Source organism: Homarus americanus, unplaced genomic scaffold (genome assembly GCF_018991925.1).
Source record: "Homarus americanus isolate GMGI-L3 unplaced genomic scaffold, GMGI_Hamer_2.0 scaffold54443, whole genome shotgun sequence".
Classification (NCBI taxonomy): domain Eukaryota; kingdom Metazoa; phylum Arthropoda; class Malacostraca; order Decapoda; family Nephropidae; genus Homarus; species Homarus americanus.
This window is the reverse complement of record NW_024750852.1, coordinates 9,425,127-9,448,940: the sequence shown is the minus strand read 5'-3', so window position 1 is coordinate 9,448,940 and position 23,814 is coordinate 9,425,127. Positions and strand designations below refer to the sequence as shown.

The 23,814-nt window shown below is 46.9% G+C and overlaps 1 protein-coding gene across 1 annotated transcript; it reads right to left on the bottom strand.

Annotated features, from left to right (window-relative positions):
* Positions 1 to 360: 360 nt before the first annotated feature.
* Positions 361 to 2,769, bottom strand: LOC121854238. Its single transcript, XM_042348753.1, is given in 4 exon segments — positions 361 to 1,185; positions 1,753 to 1,932; positions 2,070 to 2,534; positions 2,536 to 2,769. Coding segments are annotated over 4 exon segments (1,704 nt in total).
* Between the last annotated feature and the right edge of the window lie 21,045 nt (positions 2,770 to 23,814).

Sequence of the window (23,814 nt, the reverse complement as noted above, 5' to 3'; positions counted from 1 at the left end):
CTGGTCCTCGTCGGTGGTGGTGACTGTTCCTCAGAGTCTTCCCAGGTGTACTGCCCTGGTCCTTGATATTGCCACAGACGATTGACGTGGACTACCTTTGGCTGAGCCTTCCTTTTTCCCCTGATCCAGTAGGACACATCTAAAAGGCGTTCCACTTCAGTGTATGGTCCTTCCCAGGGACTCTGCAACTTTGGTGACTGACCCTTCTTCCGCAGAGGGTTATACAGCTTGACCTAATCACCGTCCTTGTAACAGACCTGGCTTGCTTTGACATCATGGTTGCGCTTCATCACTTCACCCGAGAACTCCAGAGCTTCTCGAACTTGATGGTGGACCTCCGTCAACCTTTCTTGGAGGCCTTTAAAATAACTTTTTTTCTTCAGGGAGTTCTTCATCAGGTTGTCTTCCTGTCAGCAGGTCCACTGGCAGCCACAGTTCGTGACCCAGCATCAGTTTTGCCGGTGTGTATCCAGTTGACTCGTGAGCAGCCAACCGATATGCCATCAGCAGAGCAGGCAGCTTCTGGTCCCATTCTGTCTGCCCCTCAACACAGTACTTGGCCAGTTCTTGTCCCATGGTCCAATTAAACTTTTCTACCATTCCGTCCGACTGTGGCCGAAGTGGAGTGGTCCTAGACTTCCTTATGCCCAGCAGTTTACAGCACTCGCTACTCGCTAAACACTGCTGACTCAAAATTTCTGCCCTGGTCCGACTGCAACTCATGGGGCACACCAAACCGGCAGAAGAACTGGTCCACCAGCACCCTGGCAACAGTAGAGGCTTCCTGATTTGTGATTGCATAAACTTCTGGCCACTTAGTGAAGTAATCCATGGCAACACAGATGTACCTAATCCCATCTGCAGTAAGTGCAGAGGTCCTGCAATATTCACTGTGACCCTCTCCATTGGTGCACCTGCATGGTACAACTGCAGAGGGTCATGCGTGCGTAGCTTTGGTACCTTCTTGGCGCAGCAGACATTGCATGAACGGTACCATTCCTCCACATCCTTAAGCATGACAACCCAGTAAAACCTTTGCCGCAGGCGACTCAAGATCTTCTTCACTCTTTGATGCCCACTGGTTGGATTGTTGTGCATATCTCTCAGGATTTTCGACCTCATCTTCCGAGGAAGTACTGTCTGCCAGTACCTGTTGAGGCCATCCTTCAGTCGAAGAGCATCCCACTACACCCAGTAGTTTTTAGTCGTCGGACTTGCTCCAGAGATCGTCTCCCAAGCTGGCTGCACTGAGCTCTGGTTCAACCACTCGACCACTGGTTACAGGTCTTGGTCTTCCAGCTGCAGCTTTTCAACTGCAGCTTCTCAATGCCTTCCCAGCAACAGCTGGAACTTCCTCCACTGTAGTGCAACTACACTTCTCGGGAACTGCCTCTCTCTCCTGCAACACTGCTGACAATCTGAATCACATGGTCGTTGGCTCAGACTGTCAGCATTCCCATGTATCTGCCCAGGCCTGTACTAGATGTTATAATTGTGTTGATCCAGGTTCCCAGTCCACCGTGCCAGTTGTCCTTCTGGATTCTTCAGAGTCTTAAGCCACCTCAATGCTGCATGGTCAGTCCGGATGGTGAAGAGAGCCGTACAGGCAGGGATGGAAAAAGTCTAAACTCCTTACCATGGCCAAGAGTTCCCTTCTGGTCACACAATATTTTATCTCTGGAGGGTTTAACTTCTTGCTGTAGTATGCCACTACGTACTCGGTGTTATACTTCTTCTGGGACAGGATCCTACTTGTTCACTTGCATCACAGTCCAAGATGAAAGGTTGAGCTGGGTCCGGATACGGGAGCACCGGGGAGCTGGCCAAGGCATCCTTTAGCTGGTCGAAGGAGCCTTGACTCTCAGTAGTCCACTCAAACTTCTGCCACTTATTAGTCAGCTTGTGCAACGGTGCTGTGACCGTGGCGAAGTTCTTTACAAATCGACGGCAGCAGGAACAAAGGCCAAGGAAACTACGCAACTCCCTTATACTAGTTAGCACCGGCCAGTTTCTCACCACCGCCACCTCTTCTGGGTCTGTGCGTACTACGTTTTCACTTACTTTATGACCCAGATATTGAACTTCCTTGGGCTCAGTTTAAGGTGTTCAGCCGGGAACCGGTCAAACACTTCCAATAGCCTCCCCAGTTCTTGCTCGAAAGTTTTGCCAAAGACAATCACGTCGTCCAGATATATGAGGCCAGTCTTCCAGTACTAACCTTCCAGAACCCTTTCCATGAAGTGTTCGACGGTAGCTGGTGCATCGCACAGGCGGAATGGCATAGCTTTGAACTGCCATAGCCCTTGTCCATATGAAAATGCGGTCTTTTTCTTGTCTTCCTCAACCATCTTCACCTGATAATACCCAGACTTTATGTCGAGTGTTGAGAACCACTTGGCGCCTGTTAGCGCATCAAGTGTGTCATCGATTCTTGGCAAGGTGTAGGAGTCCTTCACCGTCACGTCATTGAGGGTGCGGTAGTCTACACAGCACCTCATTGAGCCATCCTTCTTCCTCACAAGGACGACTCCTGAACGCCCACGAACTGATGGATTTTTTGACCAGACCTTGGTGAATAAGGTCCCCTACCGCCTTCTCCATTTCCTGGCGACGAGCTGGTGCTATCCTCCGAGGCGGCAGCTTGATCGGGCGGTGATCCCCAGTGTCGATGTAATGCTGTACTAGGTTTGCACAACCCAGGTCTAGGTTCCCTGCATAGAAGACGTCCGTATAATAACAACTGCTCCAGTTGTATAACTTAAGCCTCATCCAGGTGTAGTATCTTACATGATTTAATGGGAGAATGAGAAGCCACATGCACAGTCTTACTCAGAGCGTTTATTCGTTGTTGTTGTGTCACACGTGCCTAACACATTCGTGATTATACAGGCCTAAACACATTCTAACTTTGGAAAGAAGTAACATAATATATAATGTATATATAATCAATAAAGGCAGCATATAAACATACACATATATAACACTATTTCTCCATTTCAAAAGAGAGCATGGCTGCTACAAATCCTAAATAAACAAAACTTACAGAATTACATATGGCAAGGAAGAAGAGAATAGAACACAAGAAATATAACTTCCTAACTCTGTTTGATCTTCTAGGACTATTCCCTTCATCAAGTTTTACAGGTGTTTCACATGCACTCTGTGCATTATCAGTGACAGACGTATCATCACTACAGTCAGTTGACACAGTGGGTGGATGCTGGGAAACATCATCTTTGACCTCATCATCATGATGATCATCTGCAACTGTGTCAAGTTTATTATCATGTTCTGGTGCTACATTCATCTCGTCATGTGCCTGAATGATGTGATCCACTTGAACATATCTCAAAGAGTTACCACTTTTCACTAAATATGTCCTAGATCCACATACCTTGTCAATGACACCAGTTATCCACTTTGCATGTACAGTACCATAACCTTTAGCCATGTTCCTAACTCTCACCCTATCATTTACCTTGTACACTCTTTCACTGGAACTTTTACCATGATACATCTTTTGTTGAGCTTGTTTCCTCTCTACAACTTCAAACAGACTTGGCTTAACTAAACTTAATCTTGTTCTCAACTGTCTCCTCATCATTAACTCTGCAGGAGTACAGCCTGTGGTGTGTTTCTGTATCTGAGTAAGAAATTTGCTAGTCTGTGTTTCATTGATTTTCCTACAGTTCCTTGAATTACCTGCTTGGAAAGTGCTTCCTTTACAATTCTAACTGATCTCTTAGCTGCACCATTAGAGGCAGGATGATAGGGTGGGGTCAGTACATGCCTTACACCGTTGAGTCTCATGAAGGTTTTAAACTCCAATGATTGGAATGGAGGACCATTGTCAGATACTACCTCTTCTGGTATTCCATGTTCAGCAAATAATAATCTTAAATCATCAATGGTGCTACCAGCATTAGTACTGTACAATTCACTTTAAATGACTGTCAATTAGTACAAGAAATTTGTCTGTTCCCTTATCACAGAAGTCATTGTGTACTCTTTGGAAGGGACGGGTAGGTCATTTCCAGGTTTTCAAAAGTATGCTGGGTGGCATACTCCTAACATTCTGACAAACATAGCACTCACGTACCATCGTTTCTATTTCTCCATCCAGTTTAGGCCACCATGCAAAACTACTGGCCAATGACTTTGTAGCACATATACCCCATAGCACATTCCCCAGTGAATGGAAAGTGGCTTATGTGAGTCCTATTTTCAAGAATGCGATCGTCACTACACGAACAACTATAGACCGGTGAGCCTGACCAGCATAATATTTAAAGCACTTGAAAGTGTTATCAGAGATGCCGCCATGAAACATCTACTACGAAACAACCTTGTAAAGGATTGCCAACACGGTTTTATGCCGGGGCGCTCCTGCTTAACACAATTGCTCAATGTATTGGATGTTTGGACCCATATTCTGGAACGGGTGGTAATATCGACAATATTTACCGAGATTTTGCCAAGGCTTTTGAAAGTGTACCCTACGAAAGGTTGAAAATCAAACAGGAAGGGTACGGAATTCGGGGAAATGTCCTAGCGTGGATAGAAGATTTTCTACATGACCGCAAGCAGTGTGTGGTGATTAATGGCACGAAATCATTATCCGTATAGTCACAAGCGGGGTACCACAGGGCAGTGTATTGGGCCCGCTGTTGTTTGTTTGCTTTATAAATGACATGCCTGACGTTGTACACTCCTCCATGCAAATATTTGCCGATGACACCAAGTTATTTCGGGAAATCAAGAACCAAGCGGACTGCAAAGAGATGCAGAAGGACCTCTGTGGGCTTCAAGAATGGTCGAATATACTGCCAGACTGGGGTCACTAATTCTAAGGGGAAGTACTTAACTCAAATCTTAATTTCTAAGGGTCGCTGCCACCACACCCCCTCTGGACAGTATGTAGCTCGTTAGGTAGCGTGCAGAGTGGACTAGGCATTGGGTTAGGTTTTTCATTGACCAGATCGATAAGGGGAAAGAAGGGTGAAACCATAACATGTCTTAATTAATTTATTCCTTATAAAAAAATCTGGTAAAAAAAACATACAAGTGAGTTGGCCTTCCTCAGAAGAACAATGAAGAGGTTGGCACCAGACGTCTTACAGTAATTGCGTGTCATCCACATACTTATTGCATAACAATCCGTGACCTCCTTACCCCGGTCATTCCTTCTTACACTACCCCTTAACACGTCAGACTGCTCCACCTGTATGGAATATAGCACCGTAGGTTATCTTACATAGTAGCACCATCTCACCTCCCTGTAGTACTAGGGTGTGTCATAGGAGGGAAGATCAGCTAAAACTAATGGCCCATCACTTTTTTGGTAGATTTTAGTGTATATAAACAGAAAATAATTTCAGTTTCAATATTTTACAACCTTTTGCTAGGTAAATTTTAGCGTGAAATTTATCGAAAATGTAACGTACAGCTGCATTAGTGCATTACAATTAAATAGTGAACATTGCTTTCTGACTTCATTCTTTAACAACCCAACTAACAATATTTTTTTCTGTTTCAGATTCTGATGCATTTATAAGTTGATAATATTTGCGATGGCTGCTTGTGTCAGGACGAGGAACCAAAAATCCAGCCATCTCAGTCACTATCTTGGGTCTGGGAGAGAGCTCCTGAAGTCGGAGTTGCCTACATTGAGAGATGCTTTGAGATACAGTGTTTTAATCAGGCAAATCAGTGAAAAGAACCAAAGAACTTACACAAACAAAGACATTGCCAGTGATATGACCAAAGCTGTCTTGGCACAGTACACTCTGGCTAACGCTCAGTTCAAGCCTCCAGTCATAACAAGTCAGAAGAAGATTAGTGAGAGACTGCTAGCTAGTTGGGAAAAGGCAAGAGATATCTCTCTTGGTAGAGGAAAACTTGCAGTTAAGGACAGCTTTGCCAAGCAACTGACCAGTTATTTGACATAATTACTTGCAAGTGCCCAATTGTTCTCTGTCCTGAGTTTGATGCGATCGTGACTGTAAATCGAGGCCCACATCTCCTGTATTTGCAAGCGTGAACTGAAGATTTTGTGATCGAACTGGCATTTGTCAAAGCACAGAGAGAGAAGACTGGCAGTATAGGGGCTCTCATGATTTCTAGCCAAGATATTCCGGAGTCCAAGAGACAGGAGGCTGCCACAGAGAGAGACAGAAGAGGAGAAGAGTTGCCGAGGAAAAGAGACTTGAGAAGGCCCAGGGTGAGGTAAAAAAGGCCGATGATTGGAGTCAAGCTGATTCAGAGTTTAATGACTTCCCCATGGCTGATCCGAGTGCTGACCAGGAGAATGGTGACTTTGTCCCTAACCCAGAAAATAATGATCCCAAACCTTCCAGGCATAAGATTCGAAATAGGAAAGATATCCCGAGCATAGCTCTGGCCAGCATGCGACACCACGCTGGTCTCAGAGAAACTGCAGAGATAGCAACAGCTGCCTAGCAACAGCTGCTCAAGGACGGTGGTTTGATAACACCTGATGATGTTCACCTGGTGATAGATCATAACAAAGTAAGGAGAGCTTCAGGAGAAACTTGTCAAGTAACTTAGAAGAGAGCTTGATAAGGGATAAGAGAAATGGAATCAATTGTTGCCTTTTATGGGAGAAGGGACACTCAAAGTGTTCATGAAAGTTGAGGAGATTCTACAAGTTGTTCCCTGCCACAGAAGGTGAACACTACTTCCTGCTGCAGTGAACCAGAGAGGAAGTATTTGTGGCATTTCACTCAGAGAAAGATGACATCAGAAACCAGCTGAGAGTAGTGTGGCAGAGCAACACAACTGGCTCAGAGAGAGGAACGTAGACCAGACCCTGCAGGCCATTGGAGGGGACAGCACCAACACGAACACAGGGTGGCAAGGGGGGTCATACAGTGGATAGGGCGGAAGATTGGGAGGAAGCTGGTCTGGATTGTTTGTGACCTCCACACCAACGAGTTGCCACTCAGACATCTGATCCAGGAGCTGGATGGCAAGACTCTTTCAAACAACAGATGGTCTGGTCCTCTTGGCAAGATGCTGGACTCTGCCACCGAGTTAGAACAAATCCGAGCTTTGAAAAAATCACAGTTGGCCCTCCACTGCTGAGCTTGCACATACTGTCATTGACGACCTGAGTACTGACCACACAGTACTATGGTTACATACTTTGCAGTACCATCAAAACTGGGCTCATGCCGATAGACTTGCTTACCTGCACATAGGTCCAGTCTCACATTCCCAGGGGTGGCTCACAACGGCTCTCAGGTTCCTGCAGGAATTTGGGGTCGCTTTCATCATAAACTGAAAGGGAACCAGCTTACAACCTGAGACTTATTGTCCAATCTATCGTGAGTGTCTATTTGCCAAATTGGTTCAACACCAAGGTCAAGCTACTGAATTTCCGAAGGTCTGAGGATGTTCTTCCAGCTTGAGCCCTTGGAGAGTCAGCCAAGGAAGGTTGTTCAGATTGTGGAGCAGACTGTAAGGAGATCTTCCCAGTATGCTCATCCTGAGGCAGTTCTGCAGACAATGCTCTGCAGTAAGGATGAGGAGGAGAGAAGAGTGGCAGTCAAAAAGATCTTGGATATGAGACTTATGAGAGGATCTGGGCATGACGAACCAGTTGGTGACGATTCCTTCAGGGTCAGGAAGACTCCTGAAGTCAATCTAGGTGCCAAGACCCTCACTGATCTCATAGATCTGGATAACATCCAGGCTGGCAGTGAGCCCCTTCTTACCTGCAGCCTCACCAATGTTCAAGTCAGAGCTTTCCTGACAACCCCATGGATGTCCCTGCCTGGCCCCTCGCACACCCAGAGTATAGAGCGTGCCAGGTACAGCAAGGAGCGAGGCCAGCAGTCACTGCAGTACAGCCAGGAGAGGAGGGAAGGCTACATCCAGCCTGTGCGGTCAGCAGGGGAGGTGATGAGTAGAAACAGAAGCAAGAAAGACATGTTCTCTATGGTGTGCAGCAACACCGGGTCGAGTAGTAAAACCGGTTTTTGTATTTGATGATTTGTTTTCTAAAGAATATTAAATTTAATAATGTGTCAAGATTCATTCGCTTCACTATTCTGGATCATTTTCATCCTAATAAATTAACCTGATACATTTACTTTACTTTAAATAAGCTATTTAGTGGTGTTGGTAAAAGGGTGGGAATACTGAATTTTCATAAGATTTCAAGTTAAAATTTACCTAGCAAAAACTGAAAACTTTTCAAATCTGAAGATATCACATGATTCTGCACATAGAACTACATCATTAATACCATGGGCCGATTTTTCAAACTCAAAAAAAAATTCGCCTCCGTATGACACACCCTACTGTAGTACCATCTCAACACACCTGGCTGTGTAACAGGCTGTTACACTCCATACCTGCAAGTATGGGACTCCTTGTAATTTCTAGGTATACATAACAGGCACCTCGTTCGCACACCGCCCTCGGTGGGTAGAGACGAGGGCTACACCAAGAGACATACCAGTACTATTTCTACGCCTGGTATTATATGTCGCTCCAAGTGACGACCGCCGAGTTTCTCAAGCGTTTCCTTATTTGTTCTACTCATTTGGGGTGGTGTGCTGGGGATCCACAGGTTCACAGTGGAAGTGCATGACCACTGTGGTGTGGCCTTCACAGTGTGGTCATGGCTGACGCCCGGTAGGCACTCAGAATGCGTCGTCCTGTGTTGGGAGAGGTCGAGGCATCACTAAGAATACTGCCGGAGGGGCTTTCGTCACCACACATTAATACACTATGACTTCACTTTATGACATCAGGCAAGGTTTTAAGATAAAACTGCTAGGTAAGTCCTTTTTAGAGCTGAATAAAGCATGATGAAGGACACTGACCTGTGTTGGGAGAAGTTGTAGTGGATACCTCCCCTACAAACGCTGTTTGTCGCTGAGTAGCCGACCCCGCAAATTCCCCAGTGTATGCCTCGTGGTCTAGGTCAACCAGCGCCGCCTTACATGACGGAGGTCAACTACTAAGCCATGCCTACCTCCGCTATTTAAGACCTGACCTCGTGGTGACCTACCCTCTTTTCTAGCTACAGCCGCAGCAAGCAACACCTCCTCCTCCGCCGCTGCCTGGCGGCCCTCGCTCCCGCCGGCGAGCATGGCAACCCACAAGCTGTCCTCTTCTGAGCATCCTCACCAACCAGCTCTCTCTACATCACGCTTGTAACCACGCTGCCACTTCCCAGCACCAAGCTGCATTGTACATCCAATACAACATGTATACAGGGAGCACATTGTGAGTTTCCTTTCTCCATCCCATCCTGAGTGAGAACCCAAGCATCAGCACCCCACAAAGTCGAGGCATCACTGAGGGTGATGTCCCGACTCCCACCCTCCTCTCTGTTTAGGCCTACAGTTTCCAATCTCCAATTTTCACTTTGGATTCCTATGGTTCCCACATGTCCATTTTCCTATCTATTGTGACCTCATGCTTTATAAATACATATCTTAATCCTAAATTACACACTAAGGTAAGGGTCTGGTTTGCTAGTTCCTGGGTAAATTCATTGGGTTATAATATCAACGCGGCACACCCGAGGCGGCCTAGGCGCCAACCCAAACAAAGCCTAGCATCGTATTTTCATGGCGTGGGTATACAAGATATTCTTTTTAAAGCATAGTTTCTAGAACACTTCACATAGTTTTGATACCTTTATCCTTTTTCCAGATCATTGTTCTCATGGATTTTCATATGATATCTGTGGAAGTTATGTTCGCTACACGTTCACAGACGTAAATAGTATGACCTTCAAACCATGATCCACACTTAGTCCTACAGTACACTAGTCCGGCTCAACTTGACTTTCCCAATCATCTTATGGATACCCTGAGTTCTCATTAATGCTATGAATACATACAATTAATATTATATAACTGTACCTGGGTACAATACAACACATGATTCAGTAACATTGAGTAGGTGAGTTACCCTTTATCAATGTTTCCCGTTCTCTGAGAATCTACAAGCGCGGTGGATTTGAATGTTATATAGCGTAATATGAGTTAAAATGGGGTTTTTAGGAATGACAATGATGTGCGCAGTACACGAAAAGATTCAATGTCACGAAGAGGATGCACCTGGGGCATACCAACGGTAAGGAGGCGTATCATATGTCCCAACGGGATGAAAAACTGCACTAGTTGAGACTGAATGTGAGAAGAACCTAGGTGTGTATGTTGACAATGAGTTGAACTTCTCGGGCCATTGCGAGAAGAAGGTAAACCAGGCAAATAAATTATTGGGTCATATAAGAAGGTCGTTCAGATATCTAGACGGTCCGTCCCTCGTAACGATCTTCAAGAGTGAAGTGTTTCCCCATCTGTAGTACTGTCAGCCCGTCTGGGCCCCGAGATATGCTAGGGACTGTCAGTTGGTTGAAAATGTTCAAAGGAGGGCCACCAGACTGGTGCCTGCACTTCGGTACCTCAGCTACCCTGAGAGACTGGAGCGCCTGAACTTGCCTAGCTTATACTACAGACGGGGCACTACTCAGTCGAGTAGTGTTCTTACTTGGAGCTGGCGGACGCTCGCCCCACAAGGGGTCACAGCTCAAGATTGAAGAAGCCGCAAGTCCAGAAAACTGTGAGGGCAAACTTTTTCGGAGTGAGCGTTGTGAACTCTTGGAACAATCTACCAGAAAGTGTTGTGACGGCACCGAGTGTGAGCTCTTTCAAGAAAAGACTTGACCAACACTGGAGCAGGTTCAGGTACATTCAGGAGCCGGTGCATGCCCAGAACTTGCCAACAGTGCGTAACAGAGACATAACTGATCGTACAATCGGCTAACGAGCCGATCGTTTGGTGAAGAGGATAAAAGAATGAACTCAAAACGTATTTATCGCGTGAGTTTAACGGTGGTTTTGTGAAAAGTTCACCATTTTTATTGTATACTGGAAGTTGTATTGTACCTTACTGTAAAGTACCATGGGTGGAGCCATGAAGGTGATCCGTGCAGTTTGTATACAGGACGTGTATTGTTTGGTACTCCAGTGTACGAGGTATAAGAGTGTAGGGGTATGAGATATTGGTTCACACTCAGGATGGGATGGAGAAAGGAAACTCACAATGTGCTTACTGTATACATATTGTATTGGATGTTCAATGCAGCTTGTTGCTGGGTAGGTAGCATGGTTATAAGCGTTGAGTAGAGAGAGCTGGGTGGTGAGGGTGCCCAGAGTGAGGGCACGCGGCTTGAGGGACGCCAAGGTCGCTGGCGGGAGCGGGAGCCGCTGGGCTGGCGCGGAGGAGGAGGTGTTGCTTGCTGGTGGCACTGGGTAGAAAAGAGAGAGCTGGTCACAGCGATGTCAGGCCTTATAAGGCGGGGGTAGGCGTGGGTAGATAGTTGACCCCCACTCCGTGGGCGGCGCTGGAGGCGTAGGCTGGGGAATTCGAGAAGGTTCGGGGCTTGTAGGGGAGGAATCCACTACAATACTCCCCTTCCCCTCCGGGCGCGGCGGGAGGCTGGAGGTTGGTAGAGTTGCGTGCCACATGTGAGGCGGAACGGGCGGTGCAGGCCACATGTGAGACATAACGGCGAGGGCGTGGATGAGCCGGCCGCTAGGGGGGGGGGGCAACTCTGTCTAGATACACGAGATCTGTGGGAGAAAAGAGGGAGAAGGTGGGTTGTGGAGGCGATGAATGTTGTGCTTCACTCGCGACAGGTACAGAGTCCTCAGATGCGCCTGCTGGGGTGTGTGAGCCTGGGTCAGGAGCAGGGGCTGCGTCAGCAGGAAGGGGATGGCCCAATTCAGCGCCGCTAATTCAGCGCCGCCGTTTCAGCGCCGCCGTTTCAGCGCCAGCCCATTTCAGCGCCAGACTATTCAGCGCCGAGACTTTCAAGCGCCTGTGCGTTCCGTTCAACTCAGAAGCTATCTGTCTTTCATTAACGTGGTATAACACTGTATACTACACTTGATTTATATTATGTTGTATTCAACTTATTAATATTTGGTTAGGTTAGGTTAGGTTAGGTTAGGTTAAATCAACCAATCCAATAAATATGTATGATTCTTTGAAGAAATTATTGATTTGGTGGCGCTGAAACGGTGGCGCTGAAACGGTGGCGCTGAATAGTCTGGCGCTGAAATGGGCTGGCGCTGAAACGGCGGCGCTGGAATGGCGGCGCTGAATCGTGCCCTACCCCAGCAGGAAGAGGGTCAATGACATCAACAGCAGGGTGCATGACAGCAGCAGGGTCCACGACAGCAGCAGGGTGCAGGACAGTAGCAGGGAGTACCTGAGGGAGAAAAGAGGGGTGTGTGGGTCTGCGTCAGGAGCAGGGGCCGTGTCAGTAGGAGCGGCAGGGGGTACTGCTGGGCCGGGGGCGGCGTCTGAGGCAGGACGGATGTGCTGGGGTCGGTAGGACGTGGTGCTTGGGGCAGGAAGAGGAGCGGCTGTCTGCTTAGAGTAGCAGAGCTGCTCTAGGGTGTCTAACCTGCGGTGTAGAGACAGTAGTTGTAGAGCCGATGAGAGCTGCCTCTGCGTGGGTAAGCCAGTTTTCCTTGTTGTTTGAAGACTGGAAGAGTGATTAGTTTCTCCTCCATCCTGTGTGAGTGCGAATCTCCGGGGGTCACCATTTGTAGGGGTATGAGATATTGGTTCACACTCAGGATGCGATGGAGAAAGGAAACTCACAATGTGCTCACTGTATACATATTGTATTGGATGTACAATGCAGCTTGTTGCTGGGTAGGTAGCATGGTAATAAGCGTTGAGTAGAGAGAGCTGGGTGGTGAGGGTGCCCAGAGGAGGGACACGCGCCAAGGTCGCTGGCGGGAGCGGGAGCCGCTGGGCTGGCGCGGAGGAGGTGTTGCTTGCTGGTGGCACTGGGTAGAAAAGAGAGAGCTGGTTACAGCGGTGTCAGGCCTTATAAGGCGGGGGTAGGCGTGGGTAGATAGTTGATCCCCGCTCCGTGGGCGGCACTGGAGGCGTAGGCTGGGGAATTCGAGAAGGTTCGGTGCTTGTAGGGGAGGAATCCACTACAAGAGTAGTGTGGTGTCTTGTTAAAGAGACACCAAGTGATGGTGATTGCGAGAGATGTACTGTACCTTGTTGAGAAGTACATGAGTGTTACTCATAGTAGTTGTGTGTACTGGGTTGGTGAAGAGGATACTTAGGCGGCGGGCGGGTCGGTTGCGTCTCTGTAACAAAGCGTGTTCGGCATTCGGGCTTTCGATGTTGAGCGGCAGGAATTTGGACAGTGATTACATAAGAACATCAAGATCGTCTTAGTGATGTGAAAGTGTAAATCGATGTAGGATTTTTAATGACAGACGCGAATGTATTTTTGAAAACTCAATTTCCACGGAGTTGGAGGTACAGCCAAGGTCACGAAGCCTATAGCCACAAAATCACTGCCATATGTCAAAGCTTTATTTTTTTTGTTTACGGAGTTGTGGTCACGGCTGCGATAAAGGTCAACCAGGGAGTATAGAACTGTGATTCTAGGTAAATCAGTCCATAGTGTCATCAGTGACCGCGGAAGAGGCTGTAAATAACTTAAAGTGAATACATATTAGCGAGCAAGCTGGTAAGGCACCACTGCCAGCAGAGACCTAGTCGTGTCATAGGTGCCACAGAGACTTTAAATTTTATTTTGTTTGTGAGCTTTCTCAAGGACTGAAACTGTGTCTTTAATACACCATTCACAGGGAGATACAGTGTACACAGTGATAGTTCATAGTGTCATCAGTGACCGCGTAAGAAGTTGTAAATAATTTAAAGTGAGCACAAACTAGCAAGCAAGCTGGAAAGGCACTGTGCCAACTGAAACCAAGTCGTGTTATAGGGGCCACAGAGACTTTAAATTTTATTTTGTTTGTGTGCTTTCTCATGGACTGATACTGTGCCTACAATACACCATTCACAGGGAGATACAGTGTACGTAGTGATAGCAGAAGACAACTCTATAGGCAACAGAGAGTAGCTAAGTACTGTTTTTTTCCTCTTTTATTTTTTTTAAATAGGTGTAGATCTATACACAGCCTGCAACCCCCCCCCCAACAACAACCATGAGTATGATATGTGGTTACTGCAGGGGGACGTCGGATATGGAGGATACAGGCCTGACTAATGCAATGTTTAGGAAGATACTAACTGCCGTAAAGCATGAAGGCTGTTGCTGGTATTGCCCTGACTGCATAATCAAGGTGAATGAGGGGATTGCAAGCCATAAGGGAACGAGCTCTATAGGGACGAAAATAGATGAAGCTGGAGCCTTGCTGGTTGCCAAACTGGAGCAAGTTGGGAAAGAGATCCTTGCTAAGACTGAGGAAGTAGCTGATAGAATGGAGGTGGTTGCTAAGAGGAGTTATGCTGACGTATTAGGAGGGCCACGGGAGGGGGCGGAGAGTAATGCAGGATCAGAACAGGTTCTACAACAGCTTGGGACTCTGAAGAAGTGTGTCGAAGAAATGAAAATTAACGGACCTACTGTTAGGGGAGAGGACGAACAACAGGAACGTTTCCAGCGCAGGAACAATGTAATAGTTTTTGGAGTTCCCGAGAGCCAGGCGGAGGAAACTGAGAGTAAGATAACACACGATAAAATGTAGTTTCAAAATATTTGTACAGAGGTTCTGAAGATTCCATCAACCCCTCAGGATGTGAGGAGGCTGGGACAAAAGCAGGGGGATAAGCCTCGCCCCCTCAGGATCACACTAGTGAGCGAGGAAGAGAAATGGCAGGTTATTCGGCAGGCAAAAAACTTAGCAAGGAGCGAGGCATTTCAGGGTGTATTCATTCACCCAGATCGCACGGTAATGCAGAGGGAACAGCACAAGAAGCTCCTGCAGGACTTGAAGCAAAAGAGGGAGGAGTCAAGGGACGGGTGTACATGGGTTATATTCAAGGGGAAGGTAGTAGAAGCAAGTGTGCCGGCATAGAGCGGCAGTGCACCCTCCACCCGCTCTACCCATCACCCGGGAGGCAGCACCAGCTCCGCCTACTGGACGGGAGGAGGTGAGCGCCGTGTAAACAATGACATTTCTAACCACACCCTGCAAAATACAGTGTACTTAGCAAATGCTGCAGCTTCTGAGAATGGGGGGGTGGGGGGTCGGGGAGCGGGGTTACTACTAAGAGCAGAGACGTTACCGAGAACAAATTCTGGCTTGAATGTCATGTACACTAATACTGACACGTTTCTTGATAAGAGAGAGGAGTTTGAAACACTACTAAGAATACACCAACCAGATATTGTAGGAGTTGTAGAACTGTTGTACAAGAACAGGAGAATCAACCCAGAGGAATGCGAGTTCAATATTGCTGGATATGACTCATTTACAAACCTTTCTTATATGACTCATTTACGAAACTAACTCAAGAATCCTGCAGGAAGGGTGTGGTTATCTACGCTAGGCAAGACCTTAGAGCCAGCCAGGCGAGGGTACAGGGAGAGGATGTTTTTGAAGAGTCCAAGTGGTGTAAAATTAAATTAAAGGGAGGGGACTTATTTATCGTCGGGTGTATCTACAGATCCCCAAACTGTGGCCCACTAATTCAAAGGAGCTTAAGAGCCTTAATAAACAACGCGGCGATGCTCAAGCCTAGCCACCTCCTTATCATGGGGGACTTTAACTATGGTGACATCGACTGGAGAAACGAGTCCACCCTAAATGACTTGAATAACCCTGCTACTCTTATTGTAGAAACTTTGAAAGATAATTTTCTGTTCCAACATGTTAGAGACCTGACACATTACAGAGGAGAGCAAACACCCAAGCCACTTGACCTCATCATAACAAACGAGGAGGGTATGATGGCCAAACTGGAACACCTTGCCCCAGTTGGCACCAGTCACCATATAGTGTTGTTATTCAGATTTAACTGTTACATAGTTCAGGATAAGGCCAGGCCAAGGTGCAAATATTACAAGGCAAATTACAACGGGATGAGGGAAGAGATGAGAGGTATCAACTGGCCTGACTCATTAAGGCACAAGAACGCAGACACTACCCTGAATATCATAAATAGTAAAGTGACCCCTTTCATCGATAAATATATACCCAAGACCAAACCCAGTGCCTCTAGGAATAGGAGGGGATCCCTACACATGAACCATGCGGCGGTCAACAGAATTAAGAAGAAAACCCAGAAATTCAAGACGTGGGTTGGGTCAAACGATGAGCAGGACAGGAGGATGTATGCAAGAGCCAGAAACCAAGCAAAGATAGAGTGTAGAAGGGCTGAAAAGGAGTTCCAGAGGCTGGTTGCAAGCGAGGTCAAGTCAAACCCAAAGGCGTTTACCGCTATGCAAAGTCGAAATTGAAAACGCGAGTAGGAGTATCAGACGTGAGGCTTGAAGATGGTAGTTGCGCAGATTCTGACCAGGATAAGGCTGAGGCATTAAACAGCTTCTTTTCCTCGGTGTTCACAAGAGAAGATGCAATTAACCTTCCTGCGTTTGAGGACAGACGGTTCGACACAGAACTGACCCACACTGTGTTCACAGAAGAGGGTATTAGAAATAAACTGTCCAGGCTAAAGTTTCATAAGAGTCCCGGCCCTGACATGGTGTATCCTAGAGTGCTAAGAAAGTTGTGCAACGAGCTTGCCGAGCCCCTGAAGATCCTGTTTTGTAAATGCCTGGATGAACAAAAGGTCCCCAGTGAATGGAAAGTGGCTTATGTGAGTCCTATCTTCAAGAATGCGATCGTCACTCCACGAACAACTATAGACCGGTGAGCCTGACCAGCATAATGTGTAAAGTACTTGAAAGTATTATCAGAGATGCCGCAATGGAACATCTATTACGAAACAACCTTGTAAAGGATTGCCAACACGGTTTTATGCCGGGGCGCTCCAGTTTAACACAATTGCTCAATGTATTGGATATTTGGACCCATATTCTGGAACGGGGTGGTAATATCGACAATATTTACCTAGATTTTGTCAAGGCTTTCGACAGTGTACCCTATGAAAGGCTGGAAATCAAACTGGAAGGGTACTGAATTCGGGGAAATGTCCTAGCGTGGATAGAAGACTTTCTACATGACCGCAAGCAGTGTGTGGTGATTTACGGCATGAAATCGTCATTAGGTACCTGTCACAAGTGGGGTACCACAGGGCAGAGTATTGGGCCCGCTGTTGTTTGTTTGTTTCATAAATGACATGCCTCACGTTGTACACTCCTCCATACAAATGTTTGCCAATGACGGCAAGTTATTTCGGAAAATCAAGAACCAAGCGGACTGTGAAGAGCTGCAGAAGGACCTCTGTGGGCTCCAAGAATGGTCGAAGAAATGGCTGCTGAGATTCAATGTCACGAAGTGTAAGAGGATGCACCCGGGGCGTACCAATGGTAAGGAGGCGTATCATATGTCCGAAAGGGATGAAGAAACTGCACTAGTTGAGACTGAATGTGAGAAGGACCTAGGTGTGTATGTTAACAATGAGCTGAAGTTCTCGGGCCATTGCGAAAAGAAGGTAAATCTGGAGTACTGTCACCCCGTCTGGTCCCAGAGATATGCTAGGGACTGTCAGTTGGTTGAAAATGTTCAAAGGAGGGCCACCAGACTGGTGCGTGCACTTCGGCACCTCAGCTTCCCTGAGAGATTGGAGCGCCTGAATTTGCCTAGTTTATACTACAGACGGGCAAGGGGTGACCTAGTTGAGGTGTATAAGCATCTCAAGGGGCACTACTCAGTCGAGTGTCCTTACTTGGAGCTGGCGGACGCTCGCCCCACAAGGGGTCACAGGTCAAGATTGAAGAAGCAGTAATTTAAGGTTTTTGAAATATGTAGTTAAATTAAACACGATTTTTCATATAGTTACGCGAATGATGGGAAATAAAAGATATAGAAGGGGTGTGGTGGAATCATCGTGGTCTGGCCACAAGCGCTGTAAACGACATGTGGATTCACTGGGTGGTTTGGAAGTGATTATTTCCATTCATACTTTCGTAACTACAACCTATGGTAATTTTTTCTTCATGTTCATATATAATGAAGATAATGCAGAGTATAAAATGCCATATACTATATTTATACATAATATCATCTATACAGCCGTACTATGACTGTGTGTGTTCGTGCGTGTGTTGCCTGGTGATAGTTAGAGTGAGCCGCCGTCCAGAAAGGCTACTGTACTAACCTCCAGCACCGACCCAGGTGGGCTAGAGACTGTGCCTAGGGTACAGGTACCTATGGGAGTACATTGGCAACCCTGAGCCTGGCCGCATTGTTTGTAAACTTTGTGGCCAACCCGACTCTCACACCCTCTCTCACTACATCCTCACTTGCCCTATGACCTCCTCCTACAGGTCCCCAGCCGTTACCAACACCTCTTCCCTCCCTGACCAGATATCCCTCCTCCTAGTCACAGGCCTGGCACTTGACATTATTAGGGACCTGCCACGCTTTGCTGTAAACAGATGAAATGTACCGGGAATTTTCCCCCCCACACACTCATCATTCTGTCACTTTATGTAACTTGCTGACAAAACCCATGACCCTTCAGGCTTCCATGCCCTTAATGCATGAGTCATAAAGGTAAGCATGAACTTAGCATGCTTCCCAGTTGGGCACTGTAAACGCTTCTGCGCTTCACCTTGCACAGGATGTAAGAGGGTGCCCAATAAACTAGCCCCCTCTGGGGCAATCTGTGAATCTGTGATACTACCCAGCCGTCAGTACAGCCACACCTCCCCGCTGTTCGTCAAATTCTGGTTGTGATCTCATCATAGGTCCTGGACTCGTGGGCTGTTTCCCCAGACCTTCACAAATCGACTGTCAATCTCCGGACACCCACCCCAACCACTACCGCGGTTGCCACGTCATCGCCACTTTCTCCATCATCTGTGCCCCAGGTGTTTCTCCTGTGTAGCAAGACATCGCAGAAAGCTGACTTGACCTTCCCCCTGAGAGTGGATCACTGCTTTCCAGAACCTTCCACAGGGCCGCTGCCTTAGGAAATATCTGTTCATTGTTTGATTCCATTAATGGTTTGACTCCCTTAATTGTTTGACTCCATAATTGTTTGACTCCCGTAATTGTTTGATTCCCTTAATTGTTTGACTCCCGTAATTGTTATTTGATGTTTGTTTGAGTGGTGTCAGAGTTTTGTTTTATTTTTATAGTAAAGAGAAGTCAATCTCGAACTGTTGTTTGTTATCCCTCGGAAAACCATGGTTCTTGACTTTCAATTTATAAGATCCTGATTAGGTTGGCAAAGGATTTATATCCTTAAGTCCCAGGCCTTTACAACTAGTACATTTTTTTTAACGTGGCCTCCAGCCTCCCCCAATAACCACACCTTCGCCGCCATTTTATTACCTTAAATATAACTATCCTAATACATAAGTAGCTACCCTGGTTGTGGTGAATTAGTTGAGCCCCAGATCTATGCGGCATTCAGTGACTGTTCTTTTAAAGTCGATATCTGCGACTGTTGTCCACTTTGGGGCCGATGCCCTCGTTCGCTTGAAGCAAAGCAATGCAGACCTAAGCAGAGAGAAGGACAGTTGACATCTCAACCAGGCTATAATATAACTTCTGGGCTGCTGCTTCCGTTCAGATAACACCTCCGCTAGTCTGGCGTAGAAGCATCTTGCACTTGGTCCCATCCCGCCAGAGGTTGTCAACACATGAGGAGTGAAGCTGCCTTGATCAACGCTCTGAATTCTCTCTCCATATGCCATAATCTTGTCGTTCTCGTTCCTCCTGTTTGCAGCATCGAGAGCTAAGCTGCAGTGACATGCGGCTATGGGATAAAAAATACTTATATAAAAAAAGGCTCGCTGTTCCAGCGTCCAGAATCCTCGAGCACTGACGTCCACATGGGCTTCGTTGGATGTGTTTGAAGTCCTGTGACAGAAGTTCTCACCGTCCAATGGAAGGATGGGTGGTACCACCATGACGTCGTGGCAGATTTCCTTCAGTAGATTTGCTGTTAGATCCCCTACTTCGTAAAGCCTTGTGCATACGAAGCCCCTTTTCTTGCACACCATAGCGTGGTCGATGTCAAAAGATGAGCCTACCGTACCTTAGAGCAATGGCATTTATGAATTCTTGTTTATTAAGGATGAAGCCTTTTGCTCTCATCGGTAACGTTGTTGAACAGTTTAAGGCGCCCACCTCCTGCGCTATAGCTACTTTTATTTTCACGTTTTTTGGCACTTGTTGCAACAATTGTTGCAGTTTATCACTTTGGGTGTGCTGCCGCTCGGTCGTAATGGGCCGTCGAATCTTGTTTAATTCGTTGGTATCCACCTGATTTGCTGCATTTTGATCTATTATGTGATCAGTGAGAGCTGCCGTGAGCTTGACAGAGTTCTGATGTTCTGTACGGGCAAGCTCCAGTGGATTAGTCAATCCCATTCCTCCTAGTCTCGGTGGTGGTGCAAGGAGTGACCGTTTTTCACTAGTGTTGGGATAAAAGCTACATTGCTGGCTTCTTCCAGATGGCGGAGGAGGGGTCTGATATCAGGGATAGTGCGCATCTGGTAATTCCAGCGATGCTTGACTCCATGGGTGAATGCCACAAAAGCCGCATGTGGCTCTGTTTTAGCAATATTAGACAGAGCTTGGATTTCCTTAACCCACTCATTCACCTTTCCCGTTACGTACTCGATCTTCAAGTCCTTCGTGCCAATTACTGCACCTAGATGTCTTTGGCTATCCTTTGCTATTTTTACCTCACTTCCACCGAACACCTTCAATGCCCGTTCAAAGGGCTTCTGGATTCACGATGAGGAAGGACTTGCTAGCGTTTGAATGGTACCCTATTTGTGGACCTCGTGATGTTACCAGGTCCCACCACTTTTTGATGTCCTCCACTTTTTCTGCTCCTGTTAGGTCATCAGCGTATGCTACCTGCTTGACCTCGGTTGTTTCATATTTTATTGTATGTTGGAGCAGAGACAGGCCTAGTGCGTACATTGCCATGGCGTCAGGTCCCCTGCGATGTTCCCTCAGTTGACTGTATGGTGGTGTTTCCTCTCAGGTCCTTGAAGCTTGTTATAAGGAGGTCTGATGGGTTCCTATAGGTGTTTTCAACATACATTGCAAAGCTTGGACACTTGATCCTGATGTTGTGCAGTGTAGCCTTGCGGTTGAGTATGTTGAATGCGTTGGAAGCGTCGACCAGAAGTACTGCCTCACAATCACGCTGCTCAAATATCTTTCTCATGGCGTGAATAGCAACTTCTCCTCCAGCCTGGTGGCCAGCACATACTTGCAGGTTTCCTGTAGCTGCTCTGACATCATCAATTACCACCTCCATTATGCATTTTTCATTGATCCGTCTTAGCACTTCCCCCTCTCCTATAGGCCTACATCCTGGATTTTTATCCAGGGGAATGAGGCGGCAGGCCGTCAGTGCATGGAGGTGGTGGCAGCACGAGGTTGCTAGCTTTCTTGCAAGGGCGGCGATGGCATTGCAGAGATCACTTGCTACGGCACCAAATTTGTTAGTGTTGAGGATGACTCTCCAACCGTTTGCATCCAGGCCTGAAGGGCCAGCCCCTGAGTTTTCAGTGCTTTTTTCCACACCATCCCTCCTGTTATATTTCTCGAACATGACAGCATTAGAAGGGATATAGACTCCCTGGAACCTGATGCCTTCCTCTTCACTTGCAGGGGGATGTTTTTCCTTCAGTTGTTGTAATGTAGCTCTGTTTATTGGCAGAACACCACCGGAAAATTCCTCTGTGAGAGATCTTACCGCCCAGGACACTTTTCCCTCACGCATCTTGTTACCAAATTTTCTGGCAACATCCTCAGTGTTTTTTACTTTCCGTCTCCTATAAATTTTAGACTCTTCTGCAGTGTTCTTGCTTCGTGTAGGAGATCATCAAGGGCCCCTTTCTGATATATTGTCAATCTCCTTTTAATTGCTGCCACGTTTTTTTGCACTTAGACCTTGCGTGTGTCCTCTGACAGAATAGATGGGGTATTATGGTCAGTATTTCAAGAGCTAATGGGGTCAGGAGGCTCTCATGATTGTTATTGATTATGAGGCAAGTCATCTCCTGGATCATTTCTTTGGTGGCTGCGCACTTGGGTGGTTCAAAGAGGTTAGCTGGAGACCACCTGACCACTTCTGAGTGCAATTCTTTGACCCATTTCACTGCATCGTTCCCCGACATGCCTTTCCAATTTGTTGACTGTATGTCATTCGCTTCATGAACAGTATTTTCCGACTGAGTGGGTTCACTACTATCGTCTGACATGTCATCGGGTGATGGATCTCTGCAGTATGGATTTTGACAGCTGGTCCCTTTCCTACAACCCACAAATCGTGTGTTACACATATGCAGGTGGTGCATTTCTGATTCCGGCCTGAGTACTGAGGAGCACATTTCTCAGCCATGATGTCGTCCTGGGAAGGAGAGGGCAGTGGGAGAGGTAGGAAGCTGTGGTTTGGGAGGAGAGGAGGGGCAGGTCAGTTTTGGTGTACTGACCGACGAGGCGGGGCGGGGCGGGGCATGGGCGGGGCGGGGCAGGGGTCGGCCTGCGGTGGGGCGTGGCAGGGCCAGGGCAGAGCACGGCAGGGCACAGAGCGACCAGGACCGTTACCATCCATGACCAGCTCGGGTTACAAGCCAAGGCCTACATGGCACTGGCCAACACCAGTGCCACCTGCCATACAGTAGCTGGCTCTCCAATAACTATCACCAATATCCACTCAGTAGCCACACAGGTGGATGACACTGATCACTTGACACTAAACATTCACAAGTAATAATTCCAGAAGTTCTGGCTGGTTGTCCCTCAAAAGACCCCGGTTTTTGACGAAAAACCCGTCCCATACAGAAGAAACTAGTTCTTATGAGGAAAGGGCGGAGAGCTTACTGGCTGGACTGCTGTGTCCGGGTAGTAGAGGCATACGTGCGCGCGTGGGTGATACACTGGGAGCAAGAATTGTCACACCTAACACTTGTTTATTTATCCTTGGCAGAAATAATCACTATTTCTGGTCGCACTGATGTAAGATTAGTTATATATAATACCACTACTACATGGCGTGGTCTCCAGCCTCCCCCAATAGCCACACTTTCGCCGCCATTTTATTACCTTAAATTAAATATCCTAATACATAAGTAGCTACTCTAGCTGTGTTTAGTTAATTGAGCTGCAGATCTATGCGGCACTCAAAGACTGTTGCCTCATAGTCAATATCTGCAACTGTTGTCGGCTTTGGGGCCGATGCTCTCGTTCTCCTGAGGCAGAGCAAAGCAAACCTAAGGAGAGAGAAGGACAGTCGACATCTTATCCAGGCAGTAAAAAACTTCTGGGCTGCTTCTTCTGTTCGGATAGCACCTCCGCGAGTCTGGCGTAGAAGTATCTTGCACTTGGTCCCATCCCACCATAGGTTGTCAACACCAGAGGAGTGAAGCTGCCTTGATCAACGTTTTAAATTCTCTCCCCATATGCCCTGATCTTGTCATTCTCGTTCTTCCTGTGTGCAGCATCGAGAGCTAATTTACGGTGACATGCGGCCATGGGATAAAAAATCCTAATGTCTCTAGCGTGTTGCTAGGGATACCCAAAGAATGTTCTATACTACTGAGGGTATACACAAACACTTGTTGTCTTTAAAAGTAGGTTCTATTCTCGTACGGGAGATATTTACAATGGGACGCAGAAGCCCGTGGTCACGCCACCAGGACTCGGTCTTCACTGTCTATCTATCCATGTATTACTACGTGCTGGCCTGTACAAATGCCAGCATTCACAAGCTGAATACATAAAGTATAAATGTGATAATTTATATACATAATATGGTGCACAATAAATGGAATATTACATAGGATTAATACATGTTCTGTAATACTTTACTCTACATAATTAA